This window comes from Choloepus didactylus, chromosome 2 (genome assembly GCF_015220235.1).
Source record: "Choloepus didactylus isolate mChoDid1 chromosome 2, mChoDid1.pri, whole genome shotgun sequence".
Classification (NCBI taxonomy): domain Eukaryota; kingdom Metazoa; phylum Chordata; class Mammalia; order Pilosa; family Megalonychidae; genus Choloepus; species Choloepus didactylus.
The window spans coordinates 228215389-228227383 of NC_051308.1; the positions used below are offsets into that span (position 1 = coordinate 228215389).

The 11995-nt window shown below is 50.0% G+C and overlaps 1 protein-coding gene across 1 annotated transcript; it reads left to right on the top strand.

Moving 5' to 3' along the window:
• The first annotated feature begins 1561 nt into the window (after nt 1-1561).
• Nucleotides 1562-2398, top strand: LOC119520553. The gene has a single exon (XM_037818490.1). The coding sequence runs from the start codon at nt 1562-1564 to the stop codon at nt 2396-2398; it is 837 nt and encodes a 278-aa protein (XP_037674418.1).
• Nucleotides 2399-11995: the final 9597 nt, after the last annotated feature.

Below are 11995 nucleotides of genomic sequence, written 5' to 3' on the forward strand. Positions count from 1 at the left end.
TAGCGTGGGACCAGGCAGGGAAGAGACAATAGTCTGGACATTCCACCCAATTCAGACCCGAAGGACAAGGGCAGCTGAGGGGCTGCAGGCAGCGAGAGGCGGGCAGCTGTTTACTGGGCGGGACAGGCTCAAATGCTGCTCTGTTCTCACCAGGCAGAAGTGGAAAATTAGCCTCAAGCTGGCAGTAGTGGGGAGAGGAGTCAGAGCCTTCTTCCTGGCTGGGGAGAAAAGGTGGATATTGGGGAGCAGAGGGACAGTGGGGATGGGGACCCTGCTGCCCTTGGCTGGGCTGCGGCAGGCCCAGGGATGGGGGGTGGGGTTAAGTGGGCTGGGCATCCTTTAGGCATCCTTTTGGACTAGGAAGAGTGGGAGACCCAGTGCCCCCCCACGCACCCCCACTTCTCATGGGGTGGGTGAGAGATCCCCAACCATCAGAGAGGATCAAAGCCAAATAACCCAAAAGCTTCTGATTTCACAAGTCTGGCCCCATCAGTAAATTTGTCACACCATCTGACCCCCAACCTCATTTGGAGTTCCCAAAGTCAGGATCAGCTTAGCTCCAGGGTTAGCAAGCCTCCATCTTGTCTTGTTTCTCCCTGTCGGTGCCCCCGTCCAGGCAGGCAGAGCAGGCGTAGTGAGACTTCATCCTTCGTAGACTGTGAGGGGGGCCAGAGTGACCCCAACAAAATAGCATTGTCATTTGGGGGTTGTCAGACGTCCCTGAGTGGTAGTTCACTGGCCCCATCATTTACAAGATGTGTGGTGTTAGGCAAGTCATATCACTTTTCTGAGCCTCAGTTTTCCCATCTATCAACTGGGAATACAACAGTAACTACCTCCTTGACTTGTGAGAATTAAATGAGCTACTTCCTGTAAGACACACAGCAAAGGGCTGGGCACATAGAGTACAATAGAATATTACATTGATTCCAAGACACGTTTTTTTTTTTTGTTTTTTTTTTTTTTAATATCAGGGTATCAGGATATGGTGTCTCATAGTTTAATTGGCAGTGGATTTTGTTCCTTGGCCACACAAAATAATGGTATATTTTATAATCTATTTAACCTTAGCTTTGATGAAATACTGGACCTAATAGCTATTTGATAGTATCTCTAAAGAAGGGCTGTCCACAGTGTGCGGAACACCCTTAGAGATTCAGTCCTTGGCTTTTGTGTCTTCTGGAGTCCCTGTTTAAAAGGCAAATAGGAATTTCAGAGTGTGGGCTAGAGCTAAAAAGAAAAGGGAGATGGCCCAACTTTTTCCAGGGGACCCTCTGTCATCCTGAGTGTCTTGCTTTCCTCCCTATCACTTGCCCTTCTTTTTGTGCTCTCTGAAGAACAGGGTGTCAATTTTCCAGTCTGAAAACCCATGGATCTGGGAGAAGGAGGGGAGAGGGAGTGGCACCAGACCTCTGGAAAACCTGAAGAGGAAGCCTGGAGGAGGCGGCAGGGAGCCAGGTGAGCTCACCCCACTCTCCCCTCTCCAGGCTCAGGTAACCGGCGTCCGGGCGCACTTACAGAAGCTCAGCACCACGAAGCTCTACCCTCTCAGCCAGGGACGATGTCTGGACGCCAGGTGAGTCGTTCCAACACTTCCAGCCACCTAAACCACCCCAGCAATGCATCCTCTCCAGCCCGCACTCCAGGCCGGACCCCCTGCCCCAGCCTGACACGGACCAACAGCCTCAAGCGCTCCTGCACCCCGAGTGGCTCGGAGTTCAGCAGCTGCAGCAGCCGCTCGGAGTGGCCCACCAGCCCCAGCTCCCTCAGACTTCCACTGGGGAGGATCTGCATGGGCCGACCTTATAGCTCCAAGTGCGTGGAGACCAGCCACCTGGCACACCACCCCCCGGGGACCAGAAAGCCAGCTTGCCGTGGCAGTCCCCACTGCCAGCTCTGCACGGAAGATCCTTCCAGCACGTCCAGCCCAACCTTCCTGGACCACCTCATCAAAGGCATCAACTACCTTGACCGATCCACCAGCTGCCCCCAAACATCGCTGAGCCTGCCCAGGCTTGCAGCCAACTGCTTGGAACGAGCTGCCAACTCCATCCGCCTGGACAACCTGGACCACAACCCCGACGGCAACTATTCCAACCCCGGTGCCGCCGAGGCCACCCCTGATCAATTCAGCACCAGCACCTGCATGGTGCCGTCCACCAAGGGTGCCAGTGCTTTACAGTACATGGACAAATCCACCAACACGAGTTCCACGTCCCGGCCCAGCAACCGGAAACTCACTCCCACGCTCCCACAGGGGTCGGGGGTAAAGTTGCCCGAGCTCCCTTGGTTTGGCAATGGGATTCTTTCCTTAGGTCGTCTGCCTAAGATTTGGGAAGCGATCCGTTCAGGCTGGCGTGCCCCTGAGCCCATCTCCAAACCTGCTGGCTGGTGGTGACACCAAGGCCAACCGTGAAATGGGCACGAGTATATCAGGCTGCAGTTGTGGAAATAAATTGTCTGTGGCAAAATGCTCCTTCCAAGGTTCTGTTGGGGTGGGGTGGGGCGTTACAAACTCAAGGATCCATGGGACCAGGCAGGTAAAAGTCAAATGTGTGAATTGGGCTGGGTGGTACAGCAGGAGTGGGGGGGGGGGGGCTGTGGCCAGGTGGGCAGGGAGCAGCTGGTCTGATGACAGCAGCCAATACCCAGCTCTCAAAGGGGTTGTTGCCTGATCAAGAGAAGCCAGGAATTGAGATTTTTATGTTAGCAACCAATTCAAAAATGTCACAGTGTAACCGGCGCCCTGCTGGCAGCAGTGCCATGCAGAATCCCATTCCAGGCTTAGATCTCTCATGGCAGAAAGAATTCAGAGATGAGAGGGTCAAGTAGGAATAAGTAGTGAAATTTATTAAAGAAAGAGAGAAAGAATACGCATTAAAGAGATAATGTGGGCATGTTCAAGGGAGAAGTATGCACTGAATGGGAGTGGGTTGGCTTGTGCTATAGGAAAGTGATTTTCTTATTTTGACCTTTGAACACAAGGTGTCTTCTGGGTTCTATGAGGAGATAGTTATCACAGTTACCGGAAAGTGGGACCTGCCCTTGCAAATCTAAAATGTGTCTTTGGGTAGATGTTTAACAACCTTTATGACCCCATGCTTTCTGCTATTAACTAAGAATTTGCTTTGGGCCCAGGATTTTACAAGCTTCTATGGTTTGGGGAGATTTGGGAGCTTTGGGGAAAATGTTTGTCCCACGAGGTTTGAGAAGCTGAATAGAAGGCCAGGGACCACAGCCTTGGTGGTCTCTTCTACCCTGCCTGAGCAGCATTCTGTGGGCTGCACAAAAATATTTGCAGGCCAAATGTGAAGCCCACTGGCTCAGTTTGGAATCTCTGGTTTATATCTTGGATGGAACACTGGCGAGTTTCCTAGCCACCCATGGCCTCAGTTTCTCCCAGGTGAGGAAACAGAGCAGCTGTCCATACCCAATCCTCACTTGCACTCCTCTCTGCTCAGGATTGTTGGTGATTTCAGCACTGCCCCTCAGGTGCAGAAAGGTAGAAGTAATGGTGACGACGACGTTAATAATATAGCAATAATAGCCAATGCTCTTAGAGCACTTTCTAGGGGCCAGGCACTGTTCTAAGTGCTTTATATATATTTATTCTTTTAAAGATGTAAGATGTGATTTTAATGACCGGGGCCTACAGCAGACATGAGGAAAACCTGTCTGACGATCTGGTGTGAGAGGTCTTGGAACAGGCAACCAAGGAGAGTGACAGGTGGAAGAAGGACTCTTCCGGGGAGATCTCTGAAGAGAATGGCTCTCTCTGGGCCAGGTGAGGGCTGGAAAGGTCAAAATGAGATGGTCCCTTTTTCTCACTACCTTGAACATCTTTCTGGGAATGTCTGAGAATATGTTCCCTGGGCCACTGAGAACTCCAAATCTTCAGAGATCCAACTGAGTTGGGTGCTAGGAGCAAGTCCCACAGGTCACCTGGCCATCCACTGTCCTGCCTCCTACGGTCCTTGGACAATGAGATTCCAGCCTAGCTCTGCCACTAACATGCCCTGACACCCTGGATAAAATACTCCCCGCTCTAGGCCTCAGTTTCCCCATCTATAATATGCGGAGGGTAGCTTCCATGATCTCTAAGGCCCTCTAGGCTTTGCTATTTCTGTCTCTCATCCAGGTCCCAGGCCAGGCCTGGAGCTTCCCCAGCTGAGACTTGAGAGGGCCCCTAGCCAAGAACTCAGGCCCCCTGAGTTTTGAGCCATCCCCCAAGGTTGGCCCAGGGCTGTTTTGGGCCTCAGGACCCATTTCTTCGTGGCTATGATCTTCAGACCAAGTCTCTTGCTGCTGGAGCTCTCCCCATCTCCCTAGGGATGTGAAGGCCAATAGCAGCTCAGAGGAGCCAGAGTATGGAATGGGACTAACCTGAAATAATGCAGAACCTGGAAGCCCACAAAGTTCTAGGTGCTTGGAGGCAGTTGCCTGCTGTGGGATAGCCCTACAGCCAAGCAGTAAAGATGGCAAGCCTGAATAGCACCCCCACCAGATCACCATGGGGACCACAGCAAAGAAGGGCAGAATGCATCGAGTTCCTGGTCCATTGTAATCACCCCCACTTCCCCTGGAGAACAGGGATCTCCTCCCCAGGCCCAGAGCTCAGCAGTGCAGCACACTCCTTTCTCTGTGTCTTGCAGCCGCTATCTCCCCAGGGAGAAGCTTTGGGTCTTTGCCCCACCCGTGACCTATTCCCCAGGTGAACACTCCCAGCAACGCAGCTTGTTAGGGTGCAGTTTAGCTCAGCGTCAGAGTTAAAGAGTGTTCCTGACTCCCAAATCCCTTGTCTAGCCACTCAAAGCCATTCTCTTCCTGCTCCAGTTCTGCAGATGCCTGGCTCTGAGGCATAAGAATGGTCTCTGACTTTCCTTGATGTGCCCACCTCCAAAATGGTATAATTTCCCCCAGTTAGAGGGGAAGACTCTTGCCTAGCACACTGCCTTTGAGGTCTCCAGCATCTAGACCAGTTCTGGCTCGCAGTAGGGGCTCAGTTACTTCATTCATGCTGATAACGGCTTTGTGCCCAATAGTTACTCAGTAATGGTAACTACCATTATCCTCAGGGTGAGAATTGTGGTGCACACAATAGATGCTCAATAATTGATGATAATAATGATGGTGACAGCCAGTTTATTAAGCTCATGCCAGGCTTTGGTTTAAGTGCTTTTTGTGTATTAAATCATTTAATCCTCACACCAACCATTTAAGGGAGTTACTATTCTCCTTCTTGTATAGATGAATCATAGATGCTCAAATGAGGTTTGCCCACTGGTTAGGGATTGGACTGCATCCTATAGGGACAGGCTCTCCACCCTTGATTCAACTGCTGCTGAGGATGGGTACTCACACCCACGAATCCCCTCCACACATCACTCAGCCTTGGTACAGAGACAATAGTCTGTTAACTTGGAGACGGCCCTCTGCTCTGTGTGGCCATGCCGAGGCCATAGGAAGTCCCCCACGTCCACAGCTCAAGCTGGGCATCTGCAGGAAGCAGCATGTCGGCCGCAGAACAATGCCACAGCCTGCTGCGCTGTCCACCTTGCATACAGAAGCATTCTAGGTGTCCCCGCAGCTGGGGGTGGCCAAGGAAAGTCCTTGGCACCTGGCGAAGTAACCGTTGTTTATCGAGCACTCACACCGTGCCAAGTCCTAAAACGGACGCTCCCGATCCTCTTCACCCTGGAAGATGAAGTTTTAGTACCCCGTTTTACGGAGAGGGAGACTGAGGCCCAGAGAGAGAAAGCGACTTGCCCAAGCTTCCCCGGCTGGCAAGTAGCAGAGCTGGCATTCCAACCCAGGGCCCTGACCCTCAACCAATGCTCTTTTCATCCAAAATGTGGTTTCCTTCTTAGTATTTATTGAATGCATTCCAAGAGAAAAAGGAACAAATCTTGGCCTCCAAAATATGCAGTAAATTAGACAAAGCATGGAGGAGGGCTTGGCTGCTCTTCGGCTCATGTTCTGAACAGGGCAGGGTGAACCCGGAATCTTCTCTTTGCGTAAATAGTAAACAAAAGAAGAAAGTTCCCTCAACGGTCACCTGAGGGCCACTCACCCAACCCAATTATCTCTGTATCGTTGGGTATAGGGGCATGATATTAAAAATTTTTTTTTGTATTTAAAAAAATCTGATGCAGCCATCAGATATCACTATTCCATGATCTTAGAAAATAAACGCAGCTTTTAGTATTACAAAGGGGCATGTGCAAGAGACACACTCATCCTATTTCTGACCCTTGCTCCACTCCAAGCCCTGCTTACTCTATACAGGAAATATAAAACTAGGGGTGGGTGCCGTCTCCCCTCTGCCCCACCCCCAGCCCGCCTTGCTTCCACATTGCTCCCTTTTAAGTTGAAATCTGCAGGAAGGCAAAGTACCTCACACATGTGCTGTGCCAGAGGTTGGTACCACCATGTTTGGCAAACTCTTTAACAGCCTCCTGGGCCCCTCCCAGCAGGGCAGGAATTTCTTGTGAACAATTGAACAAAGCCGGGAACTTGAGGAAGAAGGCACAGGACATTCCAGAAGGATTTCTCTCAAGCTCCCAAAGACAACATGTGGGAAAACTGCAGAAAGCTCATAGCCAAGCAAAGAGAATCATGAAAGGGACGGAAAATCTGCCCAGTAGGAAGGGTAGTACAGGCCGGAGGAAGGAACAGGAGGCTGGGGCCAGAGGTCTGGAGGGGAGGCCCGCCGCTGCCACTTGTAACCTTGCAGAGGCCACGCCACCTCTTTGGTCTTAGATTTGGGGTCCTTAAAAATTGAAGGAGCTGCAAAAGTAGTTACACATATCCAGACATAGTGCTTTTTTAATGATAAACACCTGGAAACAGCCCAGGTAGACAAGAGGACAGAGTCAGAGAACTATGGCATGCAGATGAGATACAACAGCAAATAATTATTGCATACAATAGCAAATAATTATTAGGATTATGATGTGCAAAGTCAGTATCAGTGCTATTCAGAGTAGCCGATCCACAAATTATTAATGGTTCCATCTGCAATAAAGAGCTTGCACTGAAATGTAAATCCATGCACTGCTCCCAATATGGAGCAAGTATTGCTGGGAAAAAAAAGTCAGCTGAGCAAAACAGAATGCTTAGGGGCACAGTTGATTTACACTCTGAGGCAAACTCCTTATCTCGCCTCAGTCTGGTAATAAACAGTTGGCAATTGGCACAGGGCCACAGACCCATTTTTTAGTAGCATACGTCTTTACAGACGCATAGAACCGTATTTGTGGAAAAAAAATGTTAAGTGAGAAAAGCAAGACCTGAAATCGTACGTATGCACTGATCACAACGAGATAAAATGCATGTGCGTATATTAACAAAGGAAAGGAAATGCCTGTACAGAGGTCTTCTGTAGCTGGATCAGGGGCGTGTGAGCAGGAATGTGAGGGGGTGTAGGGAGGTCTGCCTGGAGGGGAGTGGTGATTGTTGGGGGCACAAGCCACACATTCGATGATGGAGCCCATTTATGGCCAACTCGGGAGCCAGGCTCTGGGTCAATATTCACAGAGTGTGTTATAAGAAACCCCAATCCTGTGAGATGTTAAATGGTTTTTCCGTCAAAACGAGTGGATTCCGTTCTCAAACATGTTGAGGAATGTTAGATTAAATGGAGTTGGACAGGCAATTTTACAGGAGGCCTGCTCAGAAACTTTCCGGTGCTGGGTGTTCCTTCAGATGGTCAGAGTGTGGGAAAGAGTGCAGGGTTCCCAAACATTCTTTGACAAGGGAACCCCTTTCCAAGGAGCTTCTTGGAAGGCAGGTGACCCTGAGGCACAGTGTGGGAACATTATACTAAGACCCAAGGCAGGAGCTCAGCAGGAAAGTGAGGGATAGTAGGGAGATATCAGGAGGGGGCAGAGGGGCCAAATCCAAGGCCATTTTCAGAGGACCTCAGAGGCTGGAGCAACAGAGAAAGATGAGAACAACATGTGGATCCAGAATCAGGTATAGTTGAGAATGTGGGCTCTGGAGTCAGGCAGACGTGGACCTGAACCCCGGCTCCACCACTTACTGGCTGCGTGATCTAAGCAAACCATGTCACCCTCTGAGCCTCGGTACCCTCATCTGGAAGGGGGCAGCTAATAAAATGTACTCAATTGCCTACTACCCAGGGCTGTGGGGGTGATCAAATGAGATGTGATGATCAGATGAGAGGGGTTTATCTTTGCCTGCAATACAAACCAGAAGAGGAACACTGATGCCTTAAGCCATGCTTGAACCAGCTTGTTCTGTCAAGTAAAAGTTATCTGAGTGCTAGCTGCGTGTACCGAGCTCTTAACAGGGATATAGCTGAGAACAAGACAGAAACAGACAGACACGCCCCTGCTTTCATCATGCCTCATAGTATTAGATGATCTTCCTTCCAAATTATTACATTCGTCAAAAATGTTTAGAGAGGAAAGCCCAGGGGGCTTTGGGAAAGTGTAGCTGGGGACATAACTCAGTCTGGGAGATTAGGGAAGGCGTCTCTGGGAACCTGATGTTTGAGCTGAATCTGTAGGAAGAGTCGGGTGAAGGGGGGTGAGTGCTGGGTGGAAAGAACACTCAAGGAGAAGGAAGAGTATGTGCAAAGGCCATGTGGTGGGAGGAGGGGGGTAGGGCTGGACTTTGCTGGGTCTTATGGGGGTTCCCCCCTACACGGGAACTTTCACTGTCTGCTTAGAACTGTCTCCTCTCTCTTCTTCTTCCTCTTCTCCAGCACCATCTTTTTGTTCCCTCCCCTCCATCCCAACTTCCTTTTACACCAATTTCATGTTCCACATTCCCACCTAAGGATATAGCCTTACTCCACCAGTATCTGTTTGCCCTCAGCAGCCTTGAAACTCCTTGTGCATAGTAGGTGCTTACTTCCATTACTGAGTGAACACAAGGCCACAGCTAACCTATATAGTGTCTTTGTGCATGTTAGCAAAAGGAACCCCCTCTGGGCAGGTGAAGCCCCACAACAGGGCACATCATAGCTCCTACTGGTTCACTTGGCTGTTGTGCCAGTTTAAATGTATTGTGTCCCCCAAACACCATTATCTTCGATGTGTTCTTGTGTGGGCGGGCTTTATTAGTTTTGATTAGATTTCTTTGAGTGTTTCTTTGGAGATGCACCCCACCCAGCTGTGGGTGATGACTCTGATTGGCTATTTCCATGGAGGCGTGGCCCCACCCATTTAGGGTGGGCCTTGATCAGTGGAGCCATGTAAATGAGCTGACGGGCAAAGGGAACTCAGTGCAGCTGTGAGTGATGTTTTGAAGAGGAGCTACAGCCAAGAGCGACACTTTGAAGAAAGCACAGGAGCTGCAGATGAGAGACAGTTTGAAGATGGCCGTTGAAAGCAGACTCTTGCTCCAGAGAAGCTGAGAGAGGACAAACACCCCAAGTGTAACTAAGAGTGACATTTTTGAGGAACTGCAGCCTAGAGAGGAACGTCCTGGGAGAAAGCAATTTTGAAACCAGAACTTTGGTGCAGACGCCAGCCACATGCCTTCCCAGCTAACAGAGGTTTCCCGGACACCACTGGCCATCCTCCAGGGAAGGTACTCGATTGCTGATGTGTTACCTTGGACACTTTATGGCCTTAAGACTGTAACTGTGAAACCAAATAAACCCCCTTTTATAAAAGCCAATCCTTCTCTGGTATTTTGCATTCTAGCAGCATTAGCAAACTAGTACAGCTGAACACCCTTGTTCAGTGAACGACCTGCCCAACCATCCACTTCAGCCCTGAATAAGTAAATGAAAGGAACACTAGTAAGAAGAGAGAGAGCAGAAGTTCTGAAGCAGAGAAAAAGACTTGAAGTGGGAGTGAGAAGTGAGTCCTCTCAATTTGGGGGTGGCAGACAGGTGAGCCACAAACCTATACTGCCAGTTCCAGAAGCCCCCCAGCTCCTGTTTCTCAGAAGCCGGGTTGTTTGGCTGTTTCTGCCTACCCAAACTCTTATAGTCCCTCCTTACTTAAGGAACCTTGTGCGTGCTTGAGTTGTTTCTTTCCCAAAGGGTGTGACAAGCACCCTGAGTTATGAGTACATACAATGTGATTATAGGTGCCTTCTGAGGCTCAGGAAAACCCAGATGGCCCTTCCTCTGCTCCTCTTCCAAGCCACATGAGGAGATAGCCAGGCCCTAGATAAAGCAACTTGAGAGCATTTACTAAAGATATCAAGGACTGCAAAATTGAACAGGCCCAGCAAAATCCCTTAGTAGGGAGGGAGAGGATGCAGAATAAATAGGTGGATGACCAATCTGCAGGGGTGGGGTGGAATTATTCTGGAAGACTCTCTAGATGGGGCATATTTTCCTGCCCTCCACGTCGGCCCAGCTCCATCTAGTCCCCAGTCAGCCAGCACTCTTTTTCCCCAACCTCTTTTAGGAAGCAAGACTTATAGCTCTGGTTTAGTCTTGACCAAACATCTACAAAGGGTTCCTTGTTCCCCTTCCCCCTTTTCTCATGAGCAAATCATCCAAGTAGCCAAAGCTTTAGGACTTAAAGGGCCCAAGGTGAGAAGCAGACACTGAGGCAGCACACTAAGTGAGATTCGTCACAGATGCTGACCCTCCAGGGACAGGCAAGGCCTTGGAAAAATTCCGCCACCAGGGCTGGCCACTGGCCAACCCTGGAGTCGGCGGAGCTTTTGAAGCCTTCCTCATCAGACGGGGAGTTCCCAAGTGCAAGGCCACGTTCCCACATCAGACTGGAGACCCTTGGGGTGCGAGCCGTGTCTTATCACCAGACTGGGGACAACACATTGGGTGCAGAGGCTGCTTCTTCATTAAATGGGAGCTCCCAGAGGACAGGGTTGTGTCTCCCTCTTCAGACTGGGAGCACACCCAGAAATAGTAATAAGAGAAATGGCTACCACTTATTTAGTGTTACTATGTGCTCCTGGGACTGTTATTTTTGATATATTAATTCATGAGCACATCCAGAAATAGTAATAAGAGAAATGGCTACCACTTATTTAGTGTTACCATGTGCTCCTGGGACTGTTATTTTTTTAATATATTAATTCATGAGCACATCCAGAAATAGTAATAAGAGAAATGGCTACCACTTATTTAGTGTTACCATGTGCTCCTGGGACTGTTGTTACTTTTTTAATATATTAATTCATTCTAATCCACATAACAATAGTCTGAGGAAGGTGTTTGCATTATTCTCATTTTCTAGATGAGGAAAACTGAGACAGAGAGAGGTGGAATAATTTGCTCAACATTGTACAGCTGGTAGGTGGTGGAGCTGGGATTCGCCATCAGACTGAGAGCCCCAGGAGGACAGGACTAAGTCCTTCCCCCAACAGGTCGGGGGCTCACTGAGGGCTGGGCCTGGGTATCCCTCCTCCGTGCCCCCCCACCTCCCCGTCTGGAGCAGAGATGAAACTTATTCAGCCTGATGTCTGGGTTGGGGCCAGCGAGTTGGCCAGAGCCCTACCAATGCTTGGATCTGGTTCCTCAGCAACTTGCCCCACAAGGCAGAGGATGTTTTGGAGACAGGGCTTCTGGCTGGGTTGGGGGTCAGGATATCAGCATTTTCTCAATCCCCCAGGTGCCAGGGAGCCCACAGGCTCCTATCGCAGGGAACAGACCTTCCGGAGCCACCCAGTTAGCTGGGCATTTCCTTCTGTCCACAGCTCACCTCACTCCTGGCTGCAAAACCAGCCCTGAGTCCCTGCAACCTAGCAACTCTCAGAGGAAACAATGGAAACTTCAGTTTTTATTCTCTTCCCTCCATCATTACTCAAAAGGTTTTTCTCAAAGTTTCGTGAAACACACGTACACACACACACACACACACACACACACACACACACACGCCAGTTTTCTCTCCACCTATCAGCCTGGGGGCTGCCCTGGAAATTTTCAGGCCGAAAAGGAGTCCTGAGGGGCGCAGAGGCCCCCCCTGGCTGGGTCGTGTGTGCTGCCAGGGTCTGTGTCAGAAGCGGATCTTCTGGGGCCGTGATTTACCGCCCAAGCATC